At 43.2% G+C, this 23,110-nt stretch overlaps 1 protein-coding gene across 1 annotated transcript in view; it reads left to right on the top strand.

Moving 5' to 3' along the window:
• Window positions 1-6,014, top strand: part of CDC5L (cell division cycle 5 like) — a 31,943-nt gene extending 25,929 nt beyond the window's left edge. Inside the window, exons 15-16 of the mRNA XM_059467965.1 lie at window positions 3,066-3,278; window positions 5,367-6,014. Coding sequence (XP_059323948.1) covers window positions 3,066-3,278; window positions 5,367-5,471 — 318 coding nt within the window. The 3' untranslated portion in view covers window positions 5,472-6,014. The remainder of the gene's footprint in view (window positions 1-3,065; window positions 3,279-5,366) is intronic.
• The last annotated feature ends 17,096 nt before the right edge of the window (window positions 6,015-23,110 follow it).

The following is a 23,110-nucleotide window of genomic DNA, read 5'->3' as shown; positions in this document are numbered from 1 at the left end:
ATTTTCTAGTTGGGAGGGAAGGGAAAAGGTAGTGAGTGTTCACATTTCTCCCTAAGCAGAGAAGGAAGAAAGGACTGTTATTTCTGGTTTTAGAAACTTGGGAGGCTTTTTTCTTTTCTTTTCTTGTTTTTGTCTTTTCACAACAGTGAGGCCTGTGATAATCCAAGATGGGATAAGGAACTGAGTGGGAAAGCAGTATAGGAACATACAACCTAAGGAGCTCTAGTAGTTTAGAGTCCAATAGCCAGACCAACTCAGAAATATTAAGTCAAATTATCTGAAAATTTCAAGAGTGCTTAAATAATCAGCGTCTGATACTGTAATAAGTATTAGACTTGCACTGGCTTTGTTAGAAGCTTTAAATTTAAAAATGCTTTATTATACACATTAAGATAGTATACACTTGGGGTGGGATTGATCTACCTGGTCTTGGATAACAGTGTCTCAACAAACAGTTTGTGCTCCCATCACCATCAGTGAAGAGCCCTCCACAGAGGTGTTTAATCCTGTCCCAAAGCCCTGCATTAGATGAGCCATGCCCTGGAGTTGCCAGTTTCTCTCCTGATGACAGAAAGAACTCCTGTGACAAACTCAGATGCTAACGTCTAAAGCCAAGCAAAGTGAATCCCAACTGAAGACTGTAAAAATGTGAGACCAAGCCAATACTGCCACTGCTGCTGGTGGTACTTGGAGCATGGGGATAATTCAGGGCTTATTACCACAGTGCCCTGATCCAGTCTCTTTTCTGTATGGTGGGGATAGTGCTGCTAACTGTATTTATGCCCTTAGGTACTCAGTGTTTAACATTTTGTTAGGAAATTAGGTTGTTGAGAGATCATGGAATCACAGAATAGTTTGGCTTGAAGAGATCTTCAAGCTCAGCTCATTCCAACCCCCTGCCATGGGCAGGGACACCTTCCACCAGCCCAGGTTGCCCAGAGCTCCATCCAGCCTGGCCTTGGACACTTCAGGGATGGGACAGCCACAGCTCTGGGCAACCTGTGCCAGGGCCTCACCACCCCCACAGTAAAGAATGAGATCTTCACTCAGGATGACAGAAGAGTGGAACTTCTCTAAATGGTCTTTTTTAGTCTTCTCTGAAGAGTGACATAGTGATGGGAGTTTCATTTCATACCAGCCATACTCTGCATTGTCTGTAATGCTGGGAGCAACATGCACAGTTGATCTTTGTTACATTAGGCCTCTTTTACAAACAGAATTCTGTTTGCCTGTGCATCCATCTATTCCATGATCTCTAAATGTCAGTGGTGCTCAGCATACATTTTTCATCCAAGAAACAGTAATTGGAAAATAGTTCATTGACCGCAGAGCTGTATTTGTTGCAGTAATAGCATATTATTTACCAATGAAGACATTTAAAGCTTTCATACTTTTCCATCAGAGAGTATCCTCACAAATCCCTAATCTATTTATTTAATTTTCTCTAGATTTATATAAATATTGAAAAAGAGGCGCCTTTCTGTATGCTTAAAGCACCTTGGGCATAGCTTAAGCCTACATTGCCAGCAGAGTTTGAAAAGCGTAGCAGTCTGCAGGGCTCTCCCCAGGAGCAAACTAGACAGCTCAGAAAGTCAAATTTCTCTTTCACTCACTCATTAACCGTTTGCTCCCTTGACCATTCACTTTGTTTATCTCTGCACCACCAACTAAAACTGTTCTAAATGAGTGAATAAATTGTTAAGGAGTAGGAGGGCACGTTACAGAAACCTGCAGCTGTGTAACAGAGGGTACTTCAGTACAGTTGGAAGGCTGATGAAATGCACTTTGCAGTAGCTTGGTGTGTGAGACTGTGATGGCTGACTGTAGTTATCACTGTGAAGGGCAGATCCCTCTTCAGTAGTTCCTCCTCAAAGGAGTTCTGTTTCATTGGAAATAAATTATGTATTGAGTAATTGTAGCAATGAAAAGGTGCTGCATTTTGGTTGATGATTGGTAATTTCTTTGTATGTAAGAACATTCACCAGCAAAGCTTTGATTTTTAAAGAAATGAGGCAAGGATTGGTGACTCAGACACTGGTTCTGAATTAGTCTTTTATATTTTAATACTTGAGAAACTTTCATATCATATTTCATGTTCTGCACTAATATATCATTAAATGTGGCAAAAATTAAAATATGAGAAGTTCAGTTTTTTCTTGAGCTTGACATTCTTCACACAGTCCTTTCTAAAAAAAAATTTGTTTTGTTGGGTTATTTTCTTTTAAGGAAAAAGCCTTTAAAAGCCATTAAAAAAGCTTCAACAGGGAACCTTATGTCCGTGTTTAGAGATGTGAGCTGTTGTACCTCTTCACAGTTGTGCTCAGTGGTGGAGGCCTTTGTTCTTTCTTGGTTTCATAGGATCATAGAATGGCCTGGGCTGGAAGAGACTGTAAAAATCATCTCATTCCACTGCCTGCCATGGCAGGGACACCTTCCTTATCCCAGGTTGCTCCAAGCCTGTCCAACATGAACTTGAACACTTTCAGGGATGGGGCAGCCACAGCTTCTCTGGGCAACCTGTGCCAGGGTCTCCCCATCCTCACAGGGAACAATTTCTTCCAAATATTCAATATAATTTAATCTTCATCTTTAGGCCATTTGTGATTGGGATTCAGTGTTAAAGATTTCATTGATGCCTTTAAAATTCTGATGGCTATTTCATTCTTTCAGTTGCTCATTTAATTTTACCCCAGATGGAAAAATACACAAAGACTTCTATTACCTTTTCTATTTATAAACGCTTTATACAACATTTATAGCATATAAACACAAATATGTTCAGTTATTGGTGTTGTGTCCCAGGTGACAGAATTTTGTAATTTGTGTCACTTGTCTGTTTATGGATTTTGGCTGGATTACAATTTTAGAGATGTATTATGTATATTATAAAGATTTTAATCCAAAATGCCTAGATTGTTGTAAAACGTGAAGTATGATTATTTTAATAGAAATTAAAGAACTTGATCAACTCAACACCATTCCACAGATATATTTTTATTCTTTTTTTTCTCTTTTGACTTTTGAATTCTGTGTAACTAAAACAACTCTTGTGTTCCTTCTGGCAGATCAACAGAGGCCACATGACCACTGAAGCCAAGAGGGCTGCCAAGATGGAGAAGAAGCTGAAGATCCTCCTTGGGGGTTACCAGTCTCGAGCAATGGGGCTCATCAAGCAGCTGAACGATCTGTGGGACCAGATCGAGCAGGCCCACCTGGAGCTGCGCACCTTCGAGGAGCTGAAGAAGCACGAGGATGCTGCCATCCCTCGGAGACTGGAGGTGAGATTCCACAGTCCAGTACCTGAGGTCACACACAGGCACCTCGTGGAAAAGATGTTTTTACAAGGCAGGAGCTCTGACCTGTAGGAGCATCGGGGGGTAGGATGGTCAGGATGGATGGAGATGAAGCCAGGTTGTGGAATTTGGGGTTTATTGCAAAGGGCCTGGGTGCAGGGCCCTGCTGGGAGCTGCCAGCCACAGCTCAGAGCAGGACTGAGAGAAGTAAAGACAGTGGTAAAGAGGATGAGAGAGAGAGAGGATAAGAGGGTAAGAGAGTGAGGTTCCCATTACAATACAATAAATCTTCTGTGCTGAATATTGTAATTCTCACTAGCCAATCTAGTACAAGATACAAATCCTGTAGCATTTACATACAGCCTATAAGAACCATTACATTACCATACAGTGTTACATTTTAAACCCTCAAAACTACTCTTTGGGTCCCTTCTGCCAAGCTGGTAGGGTTTGCTCTGACCCTTGGTCCTGTCTGCAAGCAGAGGGTGTTGTTTCATCAAAAGGGGATTGTCACAGACATCTTTTATGAAAAATCCTTTCCTTAGGATTTTTCCTCCTGAGAAGCTAAGAGGCCTCAGGAACAAAATGTAAACAGTGATTATCTGCTGCTGTGGAATGCAACAGGTGCATCTGTGATTGGTCTCATGTGGCTGTTTCTAATTAATGGCCAATTGCAGTGAACTGGCTCAGACTCTCTGTCCAAGCCACAAGCCTTTGTTATCATTCCTTCTTTTTCTATTCTTAGCTAGCCTTCTGATGAAGTCCTTTCTTCTATTCTTTTAGTATAATTTTAATATAATATATATAATAAAATAATAAATCAGCCTTCTGAAACATGGAGTTAGATCCTCATCTCTTCCCTCATCCTCTGACCCCTGTGAACATGGTCACAAAAGAGGATTACCTTCAGCCAGCCACACCATTGTTTTCCCATTGTTCAGTAACTGAGGGATCTCAAAGCTTGCTTTCATTTCAATCTCGCTTATAGTTTCCATATTCTCAAAATCTTTTGCCAGACAATCATATTTATAAGGCATTCCTGTTTCATCTTCCCCAACACTGACCTTTACAGCCTGAGTTGGTATCAAGTTTTTAGTGCTCTCTTAAAATTACACTTTTGGCTGTTACCAGATTCATCTGTCTTTTACTTCAGTATCAAAGATTCTGTGATACACATATTAGAGGCTGGGACTAATCTGGCAGTGTGTTCTTTAACTTTGGGGTTTTTTATTTCCTTGTGTGGTTTATTTTATAAGTCTTCTGCAATGCATATCAGCACAAGTTCTATCTCTCTTGATTTGGTTTGTTTTGGTTTTAATTACTCTTAGAGCTTTGGGTAAATGTAAAACTTGTCTAAAACCTCCTTCTTCCTTAAAAGCCAGCACACTAAATGCTGGTATATACCTGAAATCACTACCTTGGAGCCACTTTTCTTAGTTTAAGGATCTCTAGGATATTCTCCTTTTATTCAGCTAATGAGACAGCCCTTAATCAAGACTCAGTCGTAGGTTTGAACCAGCACCAAGGAATAACTGTTCACCTGAGCACAATTCTTATTGTAATGTGGTTTTTCCTCCAGAACAGAGGCTTCCATTGAGGTATAGATATTCTCAACCACTTGCTAAAAAAAGTTAAAATGCATCAGTTCTTAAAACTGATTTTGTGAAGATAATTTAGATAATGCTGATAGATGTGTCTACAAACTCAAAGTGATTAATTGATTTACTGAAAGATAACAGTTAAAACATATTAAATCACTTGATAGCTGCTAATAGCACCTGTTTTTAGTAAGTGGCAAGGTTCCAATTTGAAATCTCTCCTTTTGAAGCATTTGATCTTAGCTGCTGTCAAAAACAGAGTGAGCTACCTGACATTTGAAATAACTGTGATTCTTGATACTTTACATCCACTGCTCTGTTATACATTTATATTTGAAGTAAGTAATTTCAGCAATGTTCCATCTTAATTCTGAGCTCTTCCTCTAGAAGAACTAAAATACAGCCTTTGGTAATGATCCTCATGGGTGTGACTGGTGGAAAACTGACTGGTTGTTTAATGATGTTTTCCTTACAGTGTCTGAAGGAAGATGTGCAGCGACAGCAGGAGAGAGAAAAGGAACTCCAGCAGAGATTTGCTGACTTCATGTTGGATAAAGAGACTTTTCAAGCAAAGTATTAAAGCACAAAATTCCATCTGTCACTGATATAACATTTCTAAAGTATGCAGATACTTCTCCAGCAGCTTTTGCCAGCAGTTGCAGAAATCAAGTGTAGTCTGCTGTTTCCATCTTGTCAAGTTTTGTTCCTTCAATGGACTATTCCAAATGCTCTAGGTATGAATAGCTCTGGCCAGTGTTAAAAATGGAATTGAAATGTCCAAAATTTTATTGAAAGAAAAGAAAAATCACTCTGGTATGATTTCAGCCATGTCTTCATTTGCTAGGGTTATCACGTTATTCCTAGTGTTTTACCAGTCTTAAGACCTGTAAGATACCTACAGAATAATGTCTGTTGAATAAATCTGGAATGTTAAAAAAACAATGAAGTAATAATGTCTGTCTTTTAACTAAAATTGAATCTTCACCTATCCCAGCCCTCCTTTGTTTTTCTGGTCTTCCCTTCCCCCTGCTGCTGCCTTTATTTTCCATGAATAATTTGTAATAGGAATTACCTGTGCAGGATAGTTGATGTACAGATAATAAATACCATGTTCCAACTCTTCTCTGTGCCTGTGAATAAACACTCCCAGCTTTATCTAGGTGCTCTAATGGTCACACTGGCATAATCTCCCCATCCTGGACGCATGCAGGGATAAATTTTGTAAAGACACCCAGCATGGCCTAATGCCTAATGGAACCATAGATTTCAGTAGAAGATGTACTGTTAAATTTTCAAAGTATTAATTTTTGTAAATCATCTGCTGCTTTGTGGCCCATGGTATGGGGTAGGAAGGAAGCTGTGGGTTTTCTTCTCCTTTCACCACATCCCAACAGGATTTAAGTGTCTCATTGCTTTGTTTTGAAGGGTAAGGATAGAATTAGGGAAAGGTGGGAATGTGCCTACACTTTGGGTTTTTAAGCTATAGCTTGTGGAAGGGCACAGGAAAAAAGGCAAAACTGTTGTTAACAGCACAAAATTCAGCAATTAAATACATCCAGTAACCTCCATCATGCAATTTTGCTTGGATATATTTGAAATTTAGATGGGGATTTTGCTGTCTGGAATTTTACCAGATTGCAGTGTCACTTTGCTTAGGCCTTGGAAATGTTACTGTGGAGCAGTGTCAGGGCTGTGCCTGTGTAGCTCTGTGAATGCCATCCATGGAGATCAATGATTATCAGATTTTTTAAAATGTAACCTGGGTGAGTCCTGCTGTCACTGACAGGAGTAGGGACACAGCCAGCCTTGGAATAGCTTTCCCTTTACTCACCAGGACATCATTCTTCTGAAGTATTAATGAAATTATAGACTACATTCTTCTAGAAATGTGTTAAATATTTAACTAAGCCAGAACACATCTGGAATGAAGTATTAAGCATCAATCTTGTAGCATATGGGGTATTTTAGCTCAGATGGTTATACCCAAAAGGAAAAATCATGGCATATCATGTCAGTTATTGTGGTTGTGTGGTAGCTGGAGATATTAACAGAGAAACCCTTGTAGGTTTACCAATACCACAACTACAATTGTTTCTTTTCTTTTTAGGGCTGCAGCAGAGCCTCTTTGATGTGCCCTGTATTTTTGACAGCTTTGGAGCTAGACAGGTATTCAAACTCTGCCTTAAATTGTTTAAATGAAAAATTCAGAAGGACTGATCAATCACAAAAGACTTTTCTTTCTTGGAATGTATGCAGTAAACCAGTCATTAATTGCAGCAGGCACAAGGTGATTCTATTTGAGAAGTACCTGCAGGAGGTTTGCTCAGTGTTTCTGCAGTACAGTTTGTTCACACAACACATGAGCAAGTTCAGTTTTCCCTGTCTTTAGTCAGAGTTTTTGTTCTGCAGTTTCTATCTCAGTAATGAAAAAAAAAACAAATAAAGTCTCTTTCCTTATTTAGAGCTTGGCTATGCCCTGCTTTAGCTTTTTACCTGCCCTCAGCTGCCTGCTCTAGGACAGCTATAGATCTGCTGAAATTACCCCAGAAACTTCATACAGGATGCTCTGAGCATTTGTTGGTTCCAGAATGGTGTGAATGGAGCAGCAGAGCCTGGATAAAGCATCCTGAGATAATTCAGGGTGGGATCTTAAACTAGACCGCTCAGGAAATCTGTCCAAGCAAATTTGGATGCTGGTAGATGCCAGTGCTTCCAGCTGCAGGTGATGATGGAGCTCAGGCTTGCCAGATCTATTTCTTGGGCTTTGGCCCAGTTTATGTCCTGAACAGCACTCCCTGAATTTCTTTCTAAATGGCTCTGTAGCTAAATGCAGATGTTTGCTGGACACAAGAGTGACCAGCACACCTTGACAACAATTTTTTTTTTTTTAATTCTGAAGCCAGCCACTGATTTGATCTTTCTTTCCAGGAACAATAATAAGTATAACCATAAAAAATGCAAACTTGTGAACATTTCACTACAGTGGGGAAGCTCTAACCTGTGTGACAGAGGTGGGATGGGGGGCTGTGCTGTGTGTGTTAACAATTATTTTGAGAAGTATTTAACATTCTCCCCGAGAAATTCCTCCATTTCCATTCAGCATGCCAAAATATATCTGCAAGCCTTTAAATAATTTCAGCTGATGATTTTTCTCCCTTCCTGGAATCAGACTTGGCATTTATGTATTGGATCAATCCCATAGCTGGAGCCTGCTTCAAAGTCTGTGGAGTTGATAAGGCTGTCATTTACTTCAATTGATTTGGATTCTGGTACCTGAGAAAGCCAAGGGGGCTAAATTATAACAGCTGGGTGTCTCATCCATACCCAACAGATAACAGAGATCCTGAGCTCAGGGTAAGGGGGTGACTCCTCAGAGGCAAGGGATCTTCCCTGTGAGAAATCCAACAGAGCTGAAGCCAGCTCTTCCAAGCCTGGCAAATCTCCAGAGAAAAAAGTTCTGTGTAACACTGTAATTAGTCACGGCAGCCAGCGGTGGCCAAGACACACCAGAGCTCTCTGGCTGCCTTAAAAAGACACTTCCAGTGCCAACAGGAGCATCTTGTCTTTGCCTGTTGCTGCTTGTTTGCCTTTTGCACCCTTGTTTGCTGAGCAAGCATTGGGGCAGCACATTTGGGTTAAAATATGTTCATCCAGCTTGATTGTCCAATCCCCTGTACAGGGCAGATGTGAGTTGGGCCACATTTCCGGGTAGGAAGTGCAAGTGAAGGTGGAAGTGGGGCAGAATAGTGTCCAAAGAGGGACAATGGAGCTGGGGAAGGGTCTGGAGCACAGGGGAGCAGCTGAGAGAGCTGTGGGGGCTCAGCCTGGAGAAAGGGAGGCTCAAAGAGGACTTTCTGGCTCTGCACAACTCCCTGACAAGAGGAGGCAGCCAGGTGGTGGTCAGGCTCTTCTCCCTGGTAACCAGTGATAGGGCAAGAGGAAATAGCCTCAAATTACCCCAAGAAGGGCTAACTTGGATATTGGAATAAATTTCTTCATTGAAAGGGTGATCAGGCATTGGAATGGGCTGCACAGGGAAGCAGAGCAGTCACTCCTGGAAGTGATCAAAAACCATGTTCATGTGGTGCTTAGAGACCTGGTTTAGCTTTGGGCTTGGCAGTGCTGGGTTAATGTTTGTACCTGATGATCTTAGAGGTCTTTTCCGACCTTAATGATTCTGTGATTGCTTCTGTCAGAGGATGTCCCACTTCATTGTCTGCCTAAAGTGAGTGTGAAACATGGGCTGGGTGCTCCAGGGCCAGTAGCTGACATGAGGTAACTACCCACAATTAGGTCCCTGACAGACTCAGCTGGATCTGTGCCCCTGATGAAAACTCTGGAAATTCATTGTTTTTTGTCATCATGGCCTGAACATAGATTTCTAAATAAAATGCATAAAAACCCATGTTTGAACTTTTGTTTTGGCTGCAGACTTGCTAACAGTATCATAAACCAGTGTGTGAACTTTGGCTTGCCTTCAGTATCCTCGGTCAGTGATGTTACTGGAGAAGAGAGATTATTGTGGTCTGGACTTAATCTGCCTCACATTCATCTCTGGAATCCAGCTTGCAGTTATCTTCCATAATGTGGGTTCAAAGCAACACCTGTCTCTCAAGCAGGATTTAAAAGTGGAGTATCAAATAGCATTTCCCCCATTTTCCTAGCTGAGTGAAAAGCACATTGAAAAATAGCCAGATGCTCATCTCAAGGCAGAGTGTCCCTGTAACTGATTCCAGACCTGTGTGCTCTGCCTTTCCAGGGCTCCAGTTTCTACCTTTCCTTACCAACAAAAAATACCTGGTTCTGCTGATCTTGAAGACTTGCACTGACATTGGGAGTGAGATCAGACCCTGAAAAAGACTTCAAAAGACAATTTGACACATATCTAAGCCAATGCAGCCCTGTATCTCCCCTAAACACATGCAATTGTCTCACCCTCTGAAAGTTCCACACTAAGCACTTTTGAGACTTTAATAATGTTGAAGCAAAGGGGAGTAGCTGTGGATAAAAAAAAAAGAGGAGCTTAACTTTTTTGGTTGCATGCAGGCCTTTAGGTGAGTCATCTCCCCTTCAGCAAGCCTCATTAGCTTTTTATGTATTTAAATGAAGTGGCTTTAACCAATTCCTGCTGCCTCAGGGGTGACTGTGATGCACACAGTAGGTGAAAAGGTAAAGAAGTGGGTATGGCAGAGTTTTACATCATTGCTGCTAGTGTGATTACTCATCGTGGGTTTGATTGTTTGCCAGTTGTTGGGGGTGTTATCTGGGTTTACTGTGATTCATTGAGAGATGCATAGTGTCAGGGTTAGAAAAGTCTTGCTTTCAAGTCAAAAGTTTTTCACAGATCAGATTAGACAGGGTCTGCCTCATTCAATGACTTTCAGGTTTCCAAGTCCCAGCCCTGGTGCTGATGTGTTTGGATTCCTCAAGGATTCCTCAAAGGAAGTGCAAGTTCATCTTTTAGGATCATTTATGTGCATCAAAAGCATTTAGGAGTTGCAACACAAGGAAACACAGACTGGTTTGTTATTTATTCACTTCATACATCACATCTTTTGCCAAGTACATGCTACTGGTAAATGCCTCACAGGATCAGACAGATGTGTGTTAGGTTCCCCTCTTCTCCTCCCTCTCCCTCTCCCCTCCCAGGACAGAAATGTGGGGTCTATTTTGTATAATTATCAGGCCAGTAGCATTTTTAAGTGTGTTACACAGCTTAGGTGAGACTGTGGCCCCAGTGAATTCAATGGGAGATTTGGCTTCAGCTTCAATGGAGCTGAGATTTCCTTTCCTTTGCTCTCCTCTCCTCTCCTGTCTGTATTTGATGAGCCTTTCTGTGAGGAGAAGAAAGAGATCCTCTTTTGAAAAATAGTCATGAATGCTTAGTAAAGCTGAATGAGCCAGACAGGATTACGTTTTTAGCTCCATAGCCAGCAAAATCTATTCCAGAACTAATTCTGATTAAAAGAATCCACTGGTTGAACCTCAGACACAAAGGCACCCCTGGAGTAATTCAACTGTATGATATATTTATTTTTTTAAAAACCTAATTATTGCATTGATCTTTGTAATATCTGGCTCTTGTGTAAAACATTGATTTCAAAGCTGTCTCTCTCTTATCTATAATTGTTCATGAATTATCTTAGGCCTTGGGCAGGGCCATCACTGTAGCTGGGTCTTAAAAAAAGAGTGAGTTTACTGACCACATTAATTAGGCTCCATGGCAGACCATAAAACAACTATAAATAAAAGTTAAATTATTCCTTAGATTGTGTTCCCCCACTTTTTTTCTTAATTCTGACTCAACCAAATCAATCTCTAGCACAGAACAGGCTTCTCCCTCCTTGATCTATGCTCCTGCCAAGTGCTTCCAAGAGTCTGGGCAGAGGTAGGGTCTTTCATTAGAAAGGTGGAGAACACAGATATTTACAAGACCCTGAACTCTGAAATTCACCTCCCTGTTCCAGCTGGTTTATTCAAAGATATTCTCCCGTCAGACTGCTGCTTCTACATCCTTAGGCCCAACAGTGACCTCCAGGGTTTTTGTTCCCCATTTTCCTGGTGCTTTAGTTGCAAAGAGACAGTTCTGGCCATCTTGCTTCAAGTTTAGAGGAAAACAAGACAAAACCAGGAACAGCAGTTTGGTGGGAGCACCCATGAGGTGTTTTCACCCCACATAATAAGTAGCTGGTCATTGCTTTAGAGGGCCCTGAGTAGTTTCTGTCCCTGTTGCAGCAGATTTAAGTCACACAACTGTGTCATTTTGCTATGACAAAATGCATCCCCCCTTTCTGGGAGAGATGCCAAACTTTCAGCCTGTCATGGATTGGAAGGTCTGGACCTTTGGTCACACTTTTGCCAGTCCCAACCCCCCCAGCATCACTGTGTTGCCTGGAAGACATCCAAATTCTGGTGAAGGCAAAATTTTTTGTCTCTGGCTTCCTGCATGGTCTCTAGAGAGGAAGATGGGAGTATCTGGCCACTTTCTACCTCATGGAAGGATTATACAGCAGGAAAAAAAATTTATGTATTTAATGTTTGCTATAGCACATCCTGTGGATTTTATAGAGTCATAGAATCATTAAGGTTGGAAAAAACCTCTAAGATCATCAAGTCCAACCTGCACCACAATCATGTTCACCGCTAAACCATGTCCCACAGTGCTACATCCACACAATTTCTGAACACTTCTAGGGATTGTGACTCCACCACTGCCCTGGCAGCCTGTTCCAGTGTCTGACCACCCTTGCTATGAAGAAAGTTGTCCAAATATCTACTCTAAACCTCCCCTGGGGTGCAACTTGTGGTCATTTTACATGCCATTAATAATGGCAATGTTACCAAAGTCCCGGGAAAAAACAAGGGGTCCTTGAACCTACAATCAATATAAAATATCCCACCTAATCCTAAATCACATTAAGCTGGGGGTGAACTTAATCATGTGGGCGAGGATAGAACAGTGAATTTGATTTCCTAGCAGGTCCTGTAATGTGTTGTTAGCAGCAGAACAACCCCTCCAGCTCTGCATTTAACTTCCTTTCATTGCAGATGCCTTTTGGTTAACAGCAAGGATCTGATTTAATTTTACAGCTACCCGGTGACCACAGGACGGGGATTGTGCATCACCAGAGAATGCACGAACGTCTGCCTGCCTCCCCTTCTTCCAGCAGGAACAAGGCATGGCAGGAGCACAGCCAAGCCCATGTGGCTGTGACTATAATTGGAAAAACTGCTGAATCAGCCAGAAGGACAAGGGTTCACAGAGGAGCTTGGGCCAGGCAGACACATGGCCTTGGAAGCACCGAGCAAAAAGTGACCACAAACAGTGGCATGGCCAAGAGAGGTTGAGGGACGTCAGCTGGGTGGGAGGCACCTTCCTACCCATGAGGACAGTGGTTTACATATTCCTCAGGAGAGGAAGAGGAGGGGAAGGCACTGATCTCCTCACTGGTGACCAGTGACAGGACCCAAGGGAATGGCCTGATGTTGTGTCAGGGGAGGTTTAGGTTGGACATTAGGAGAAGGTTCCTCACCCAGAGGATGGCTGAGCACTGAACAGGATCCCCAGGGAAATGGTCACAGCACCCAACCTGACAGAACTCAAGGAACATTTGGACAGTGCTCTCAGGCACAGGGTGGGCTCCAAACCCAGAGTCAGGCAGCAGCACGGATCAGCCTTTCCCCACCCACCCCTTGGTTTGGGGAGCAGGAGCCCGGGAACAGCTGCACAGCGGCTGGGAGCCTGTCACAGCACACAGCTGGAAACAGTTTTCCTGCTCAGCAGAGGCTGAGCACAGCTTCCAAGCCCCAGGGTGGAAGGAGGATACTGCAGGGGAGTGGGGCAAGGCGGAGGAAGGGAGGGAGACAAGAAGCTGTAATGAAGTGCACACATGTGCATGTGTGAAGGAACGACCTGACACGCAAGATGTGTGCCAGCAAAATTTAAAAAAAATACTAAAAAGTGAGTCCTGATACTTCTCTGCTCATGTAACACGTGCAGGGCTGACCTCAGATGCCTTCTGTCTGGCATCACCACACTCCCAGGGATGATGGGACTCAGGTGACATATTTGGTCTTTGGCCATCTCTGGCTCAAGCTCCTCAACAGAGAACTTGGCCCAGTAAAAAACAAGGGAAGGGACAAGCATAGCTGGAAGAGAATCATCATCATTATCATCATCATCATAACTCTCTGCTGCTGAACAGTGCCTGGACCAGGAGCTGCCCAATTTTGCACTGTAGCAACCAAGCACTCAATTTCTCTTCACCTCTTCCCAGGCCAGACAGACAAGAGCACTTCAAGGAAGAGCTTGGGAGACTTCAGTGAGATTTCCCTTTGTTTATTAGATCCAGTCACTGTTAAATGAAAAATATCTGAGCAGTCCTCAGGCCTGGGTGTGGAGTCCAGAGCTGCTCCCTGCTTGCTGGCTGTCCCTCTGAGGTCACAGGGAGCTCTGTGCAGGACATGGCCACATCTGGAGCTGCTGAGGTCACTTGGTCTGTTCAGCCCTGGGAAGAGGAGACTGAGGAGAGACCTCATTGCAGTTACACCTTCCTCATGAGGGGAAGAGGAGGGGCAGGCACTGATCTCTGCTCTGTGGTCATCATTGACAGGACCTGAGGGAATGGCCTAAAGTTGAGTTAGGGGAGGTTGAGGTTGGACATTGGGACAGAGTTCTTCAGCCAGGGGATGGCTGGGCACTGAACAGGCTCCCTAGGGTGTGGTCACAGCACCAAACCTGAGAGAGCTCAAAGAGCATTTGGACAATTCTCTCAGGCACAGCATGGGATGGTTGGATGTGCAGGGACAAAAGCTGGACTCAGTAATCCTTGTGGGCCCATTTGAACTCAGAATGTTCTATAATTCTATAATTTTCTGATTCAACAATTCTATGATCTGTGCCAGGAAACTAAGCCCCACCTATCCCTGTCTCTTGTATGGATTATGCCCATGACTTTATTAAACTGATTCTCCCAGGATGAAAACTATGTCGGAAATTTGCCCTGGCCCCTGCTAACATCTGAGGAAAGCCTGGAATCCATGCTGCAAAGGGAGCACACAACACAGACCCTGGCTCCAGCACACTGGTGACACATGTGTGTCATGTTTATGTATTTCATCCTTATTATAGCACATCCTGTGGATTTTTATAGAATCACAGAATCATGAAGGTTGGAAAAGACCTCTAAGATCATCAAGTCCAACCATCAACCCAGCACCACAATCATGTTCACCACAAAACCATGTCCCACAGTGCCACTTCCACACAATTTCTGAACACTTCTAGGGATGGTGGCTACACCACTGCCCTGGGCGGGCTGATCCAGTGTCTGACCACCCTTTCCATGAAGAAATTTTTCCAAATGTCTAACCTAAACCTCCTGAGGTGCAACTTGGGGCCATTTCCTCTTGGCCTGTCCTTGTTCCCTGTGAGCAGAGTCTGACCGACACCTGGCTGCACCCTCCTGTCAGGGAGTTATAGAGATAGAGAAGGTCCCTGCTGAGCGTCCTTTTCTCCAGCTCCCTCAGCTGCTCCTCCTCAGACCTGTGCTCCAGAGCCTTCCCCAGCTCTGTTCCCTTGCCTGGACACGCTCCAGCCCCTCAATGTCTGTCTTGTCATGTGGGGCCCAAAACTAGACCCAGGATTTGAGGTGTGGGCTCACTCCACAGCCCACAGCAGGACAGACTCCCCTGAGCCATGTCTGTGTGTCCCTAAAGGCAGTGCCAGGCACTGGCTTCCCTGGCTGGGCAAACACCACAGAGGGACTGAAGATACCGTCAGGTCATTTCTCAAAATCAAATCTACACTGAGGCTAGAAAATGGCAAATAAGATGCAGGGTTTGGCTCCACAGTGTTCACTGTTGTCGTGACTCATGAGTTATTTTTATCTTTTCTGTAACAGAACAAATGGCTGCAGTAATTAATCTCTGTCTGTTCTGACAATGGCCTGGCCAAAACACATGATGTTTTTGCAGACAGTGTAAGAAGAGAAGCACAAAACATCATGTGTGTGAGTCAGTATTTTAAATAATTTCCTTAGTTTGCTTTTTTATATGCTTTAAAATATGCTTATGTACTGCATTCAGTGTATTAAATAAAGTTAAAAGGAGCTACAAGTGCTATTGCACACGTTACCTGCACAGATATAAATCTCTCTTTTGAAGCTCAACCACATGTGAAACAAGATCTAATCAAATCATGGCAACAGCAAAATTAATTTGAGTCTTTTCAAGGGGATCCAGTCCCAGTGGAGGAATTTACTTTGCCAAGCTCCTTCCAGCTTTATTGGATGATAATTATTTCTGTAGAAAGAAATGTTGCAATCAAACATTCTCCCAACAGTACTTTTGTTTTCTGCTGGTTGAGCAATGAAAAGATTTATTAGTGGAGAATGTATTAACGAGGAATTTGTGGAGAAACAACCAAAAACCAGTGAGTGGAATTTCCACGAAATATCTCCAGGGTGTGAGTTTGCCAAGCACAGTTTGCAGATACCCAGCACTCCCTGTGGAGTAAAAATCATACCCCAAACTCTGTAAACAAGTATTTTTACCACCCAGTATGCCTAAGGGGGAATACCAGTTCACAGTAGTATCACAGAATCACAGAATAGTTTCAGCTGGAAGGGGCCTTAGAGATGTCTTATTCCAACCCCTGCCATGGGCAGGGACACCTTCCATTATCCCAAGTTGCTCCAAGCCCTGTCCAACCTGCCCTTGAATAATCCAGATGTACAGACCCCAATTAATCTGTGAGCCCAAAGGAGCAAGAACTTCATCTGCTGAGTTCAGGCTGCCCCTAATTGTTGGCTGAACTAAAAAACTGCTCATGCCATAAGGATAAATTATGGTTTCTTGTCCCTTCCTATGAAGCTCCACGTTCTCATGGTCAAGAGGATATGAGGCACACAATCCTTACACAGACTTACACAAACACATACTAAAATAAGAAATGCCCATTTTCCATGCCCATTTTTCACTATCTGGACAGTGCTGCCATCCTCCTATTTAATAGATTTTTCACTGCCGTGATCCATTAAACAAGACAATAATTAGGCTTGTCCTTAATCACTCAAAGCCTGTTGCCCAACAGGACATTTGTATTATTACCATCATTTTTGCGATCTTGGGGAAAACATCCTCCAAGTCTCTTGTAGCAGCAAATAAAGATACTTCAGACTTCCTTCAGACTTTGTAAAAGTGAGAGGAAAGCTTGTTTATGGCATTAATTAAGCCTTTCGTATTTGTTTTTCAAATCAAATAATCTGTTCTAAAGTTGTCTTTTTTCCTCACCTACCGGAAAAAAATACAGGCTACATAGCCAGGTTCTTCCAGTGCTGGAGTACCTGTATTTGTGTTGAAGATAAACAGTGACAAATTTCTCTTCTTTCTAATTTACAGGGAGTTTGGACTGATGTATTTTCTGGAGTTTCATGGTACTGATGTGTTTGATAGAATTCAGGGGATATTTTCGACCCGTTAAAGGAAAATACGCAAGTATTTCCTGAATTTGTTTCTTCTTATCCCATAGTTTACATGAACTGTTCAGCAAAGGGAAGCAAAACCTGAGCTTCAACCAAATCCAGACCAAAGCAGAGCTTCTGGTGGAAACCATGTTGGGATTAAATGATTTCCTTTGGTTTCCATCCAAATCCAAGCTGAATGTGGATTTCTGGGTTGAGTTTCACTTTGAATTTTTGGTTTTATTCAGTTATGAAGAATTAAGTGAAACTTGGGAGGTTCCAACCCTCATTGAATGATCCTGAAAAATGATCTGCAAAACCCCTTGCTATGGAGTCCAATTTCATACCTTTGATCTCTGTGGATGCTGGGAGCAGCACCAGTGTCTCTTCCAACCTATAAAAGACAGACAAGTGAAGCCACTACATTTGTTTTAATGTAGAGCTGTTCAAGAGACAATATCCAATCTCAGTCATCACCCTGGGCCAGCTGGAAAGCAGGAAATCCCAGAAATTGCCCTTCTCCCAGACAAGGTCCATCAAAGCCAGTAGGTACCACCCTGAGCTTCCCGAGAAATACAGACAGGAACACAACTAAGAGTCTTACTGATTTTTTCCCTGGAAACAGGAAAGAATTTACCTTCCTCAGCTCCCAGCCTGTGCTGGAATCACAGGCAGTGCTCTTTGGGCTCCCCATCATGGTCAGGATGATCCATGAGATCCCATTTTAGTGGTGTAGCTGTCACTGGGCAGCACATCCCACATGACAGGAGCAAAAGGGCAACCACTGAGCTGGTGGCCATCCAATAATGACCATTTCACTTCTGCTTATCCACCCAGCTACACTCAGGGGAGTAATCCCATGTGTGCCAGCTTTGGCAGGACAGATGGTGCAAGAACTTCCTGCCCCCACCATTTTGGACCTTCTTTTTTAATGGGAGTCATTTCCATGATCTGACTTCAATCCTGACCCACATGAGGTGGTATGATGAAACTGGGGATGGGGGTAATTGCATCTCAGGCTGACAATCTTTTGGGGAAGAAGAAGCCTTTGAAGCTACCGTCTCTCCCAAAATATCCTCAGGTACTCCAGTTGGACCCTCCTTATGGATGTGTGACACATGTCTCCTGCTTAAGTCATCTTTATGGAGCACGTATTTCCTGCTCCCTTGTGTTTTTATTTTCTTCTCCCCCTTCAAATACTTCCTGCCTTTGGCTGTCTGTGACTGAACTCCCTGGAGCCTTAACAGTCTTGGAATCTCTCCACTTCTATAACTTGATTTTACTATTTAGGAGAAAGTTTGATTCATCCCCCTTAAACCAGAAAGAGAATAAAGGAGGGAAAAAAATCCTGTTCATCCACCAGCAAAGGGGCAAGATACAAAAAGACAAGATTATTCTCATTCATCTATTCCTGGCTTTGGAGTGCATTTCATTTCACTGTCTGCACAGGCCTTTGTAGCCACCATCTGATTGAACATTACTTATACTGCATATTATAGGCACTAATGAGAAAATGATTCTAAATTGCCCCTAGGGATGGTTATGATTAAACTATTTGCCTTTGCTTCCTCTAGTAAATTAAAGCAACCAAAAGAAGGAGAGGAAAAAAAAAAAAAAAAAAAAAAAAGAGGCTTAATCTGGAAAGCAGTCAGAATAACGGTTTGGTAAAGTTTCTGAATTCCTAGGAACATTTTCACCCCTAACCTGGTGATGGGCTGTGTATTTCATGCTGCAGTTTGAAGCTAAAGCTGTGACAAATATGTGACGTGGGGAGGCATTTTGGAGGGCTGAACTGGGCATGATTTTCTGTGTTGTCAACCAGCTCGAAGCCCTGATCAGCTTTAATTGCAGCCAAGTGAAGCCGCTAAACCCTCTCTGCCACCGAGGAGCTGCTCCAAGGCGTCAGGCGTCTGTCTCTTAAAAAGAGCAGTTCAGAGCCTCACATACTCAGAGCCTCATTCAGTTTTATTTAAACTCTTAAATCTTTTGAGCTTCGGATGAATAAACAAGTCCCTGAAATGCAATCCATTCTTGCCGATCAGGGTTTTGCAAGTGTTTTTCATGGGGAAGAAACCAAATGTCATTTGTGTTTCCTTTGGCCATTTTAAGCACGGCGGGGTTTGGGGAGCTGGGAGCTGTGTTCCATTGGATGTGCCTGGGCCTGTGTGTGCTCACACACTGGGATTTCAGTGGGACTTCTATGTGGGATCATCCAGGGCTGTTGAATTACCTGATGAATTAATTAAATGTGTGAAAACTCTGTGGGGCGAATTGCCAGGTCACACAACTTCAGCTTAAGCCCTGGTTAAAATATTGGCACTGGTGGGCCCCAAGCAGGAGCCCACACCTCTCTGGTGGTCCCCAAGTCTTTGCAAGGTGGTCCCCATCACCTTCACACTCTTTAACCCGGACAGTCTCACTTCTAGCACCCAACCCAACATGTTGGAGTCAATTACTTCTTGTGGTTTGTGGCTTTGTGGCTTTGTGGCTTTGGTACCAGTGACTGGGAAAAACCCTGAGCTGACCTGCCTGCCAACACCTCAAAGCACCTCAGATTCTGTGCTACAACCTGAGATGTGCAGAGCCTCTGCAGATGCCTTGGGGGTTCCTCAAAAGATAACAAGGTGCAGAGCTTAGTGACCCAAGAGAACAATCAAAGCTGCGTTGTTGAGTTTTACCGTAGAGCTGCCAATGATTCTTCAGCCCAGCTTTCAAGAGTGTGTCCTGGGTTTATTGTCTATATATCACAGGGACATGAATGAAAATTATTGTGAGATTATCTGTATGATACCTGAGGTCACTTGGAGCTTCAGTAGCTTGAGATGAGAGGAATCTGTTCTTCCTTTCCTCTGGACACAGAGAAGGGATCACTGAGAAATTCAGATGCAGTTGTCTGCACCAGCAGCCTCTGAAGCTGGAGAAGTTTTATGAATAAGCTGCATTTTGCTGGGGTAATGGAGACAACTCCAGGCTCAAATGGTCTCTGAGGTACCAGGTGAGATTTTGGCTCAATGCTTATGCCAGCACAAGCATGAGATGGTCACTGGTGTTCGTTCATACAGCTTAATTTGGGGTCCACATCACTATGCCTCAATTTGTGCCATAGGTGTCTAATTAATTGGTTCCCTTGAAGCAAGACCTTTCTGTCCACACACAATCAGTGGTGAGAGTGAAAAACCAAACACAGCTTTGAAGGTTTTTGGGGGAACTCAGGTACCCAGCCTACCTGCTCACAGTAGCCAGGCTTTTCCCTTTAGAGGCTCTCTAAGGTGCTTACCATTAACTCCCAAAGAAATGTGGATCATGGTGGCAGAAGCATCTCAAATTTTGTCATTAGTTAGATGCCCAAATAAGACAGGATTTGGGCTGCCTGTCTTACTCCAGTGCTTCACTTGCCCTCAAAGAATGGTGTGGCTCTGGCACAGGTTGCTCAGAGAGGCTATGGCTTCCACATCCCTGGAAATGTTCAAGGCCAGGTTGGATGGGGCTTGGAGCAACCTGGGATAGTGGAAGGGGTCTCTGCCCATGGAAGAGGGTTGGAATGAGTTGATATTTCAAGTCCCTTCCAACCTAAACCATTTATGAATTTATGCCTCTTGGTTAACATGGATAAAGTATAATTTTATGTATTTGGCTGATTCAGGTATCTGCACCACCTGTGGAGTCTGGCCATGTGTGTTTCTGTGCTTGAGTGCAGTGGAGTGGAATGACAAAGAGGAAGAGACAAGACTCTTCTGGACATTGTCATAACAGCCCAGAGCTGTCACCTCAATGTCCTGTCCCCTTGTGCAGAAGGATTGTGGCTTTGGTGGCAGAAATGCATTTCCAAGTGACCCCAGGCTCAAACCTGAAGGCAGAGTGTTCTTTGTTTCCTCCACACACTGCTCCCTCCCTATAACTGGAAGGTTATGTGTTTCTTAGCTACTGGTCAGACTGGTGGTGCCTGCCAAGAAGCTTTCACGGAATTTCCTCACTATGTAACAAATTTATGAGTCATATGAAAATCTGGGAAATGATTCAACCAGCTGTCTTTCGTTGACTCAAAGATTTTTACAACACCTCGGTGCCTCATCTTTGATTTGAGCCAGCAGAATGGTTTATTGTAACATCAAATGGTCTTATTTTCACTGGAAGGATGCTTCCTACTACCAAAAAAAAAAAAAAAAAGAAAGAAAATAAAGGCAATAAAAAGCTGTAAAACTTTTGAAGGCAGCCTGTCATTAGTTGAGGGATGCACAGAGCAACTGTGGTCATTCCCTATGAACTGATGAATGTGGCGGGATTGCTGCTTCCCTGCAGGGTGGCTGCAAAGGTGGCTGTCACTGAGCAGGGTGCCTCAGCTGCCACAGGTACAGCCTTTCTGCAAGGCAGAAATCAGACTTGCAGAAACTTCTGTTCATATTTGGGCTTCAATGGCTATTTCAGTGAATTTTAGCAAATCCTTAGTGAACAGCAACACAGCTAAAGCCAGGGAATGTTATTCTTGTTACGTAGCCTTTCCAGGTGGGAAAGGCAGGAAGTGGACCAGGACCTTTCATCACCATGGAAGATGCTCACTGTAGGAGGCACAAAGAACATTCTTTCCATCTTCTTTTTTGGACAAAACCACTCAGAGATGCTCTTTGCTGTGCTGGAATCACTGGCAGCCCTGAGCAGAGATGCAATGGGCAGCCCCATCTTACAGGTGATCCTGTGCTTTTTAAAAACCATGGAGGGGGATAAATCCCTGGCACTAGAGCTAATCTGTGAGTGGGAAGCAGAAGTAGAACAGAAGTGATTCTTCCAGTAAGAGTTAAATTGCTGCAAACAGAAGAAGAACTGGAATTTATTATTACAAAGCTAAACTGACACTCTACATAAAATATCCAAATGAATGTAATTATTAAAACCATGTTTCCAGCATGATTTTCCATGTCCATGAAAGCAATCTGCCACACAAAGAACTGCTCCCAGTAGCCTCAAATCCTTTGTTTTAGACACTCAATTTCCCAGCCAAAATCATAGAATGATTTGGGTTGGAAGGGACTTCAAAATTGCCCATTTCCAATCGCCTGTGCTGGGCAGGAACACCTTTCACTAGACCAGGTTGCTTAAAGCCTCATCCAGCCAGGCCTTGGACACTTCCAGAGATGGGACAGCCACAGCTTCTCTGGACAACCTGTGCCAGGGCCTTGACAACCTCACAGTAATTTCTTCCCAAAGTCTAAGTCTAAATCTGTATAACTACAGCTAAACGGTATTCCATAAAAAAGGCTGTAGCCAGCAGCTCTGAGCAGAGCTGGAACAAATGCACCTCTCACAGCTGTCACCAGGCACTTTGCAGGTGTAACATGGCTTGCAAATCTTGAAATGCCTTGTGTCAGCACATGGAGAATCCACTGTACCAATGGGGGAAGGAAAATAAAATATACTTGAAACAGACAGGACAAGAAAGGGTTCAGAGCAGAGCAGTGTAACTTTGATTTATTGAGGGTCACAGCCTGTATTCAGTGAACTGAACCACCCTTCTCAGTCCAGGCACTTAATACAGCTCTGCTCTTTGGTATGCAGGTAAGCAGTATAAATGCTGGTCAAAGTTTCTATCCATGTTACAGACTTGCTTGCATGAAATTCATGTTTCTCTCCATTTCCAAAGGATACAAACCTGGGAATGGTGGAGGATGAGGGAAATAAAAATTCAGGGCAAAGAAAAAGAAATCCTAAATGGTGATACTGTCTCATGACTATTTTCTGGTTGAGAATTCCCCTTTCATCTTTCCATCCCCTTCCCATTGAACGGCTTTGTAGCTCCCATTTGTAACAGGCAGAGAGTGGAAAAATATCTGACTTCGGGGGATTTGGCAAAGGTTCTGGCCTTGAACCCAGCAGCAGATACAGAACACTTGTAACATTCAAAACAGGCCCTCTCTTTCTTGACCTCTGTGATTTTTATTGCTTATCTGGGTATACATAATCATTTTAAGATGTCTCCTCTTACCACAAAATAACCATGAATTATTTTTATAAAGGTAGATAATAAACTTCAGAATAACTCTTAAATGTACCCAAGCAGACAAGGGGAATGTGAGGTTGCTGTCATGAAGGATAGCTTCTGGCAACTGATCTGAGGGAGCCACTAATGATTTTAATTAGCTTTTGGAAGCACAATCCACCCATTCTGAAGCCAGTGCCCTGCTGGCAGCAACGACGCTTTGGAAGATCGACAGCATAAAACATTTTCTGTAATGAGCCTTCGTACAACTCCATGTGTCAAGCG

Source organism: Ammospiza nelsoni, chromosome 3 (genome assembly GCF_027579445.1).
Source record: "Ammospiza nelsoni isolate bAmmNel1 chromosome 3, bAmmNel1.pri, whole genome shotgun sequence".
NCBI classification, from domain to species: Eukaryota; Metazoa; Chordata; class Aves; order Passeriformes; family Passerellidae; genus Ammospiza; species Ammospiza nelsoni.
This window is presented reverse-complemented; position numbering and strand designations above follow the sequence as displayed.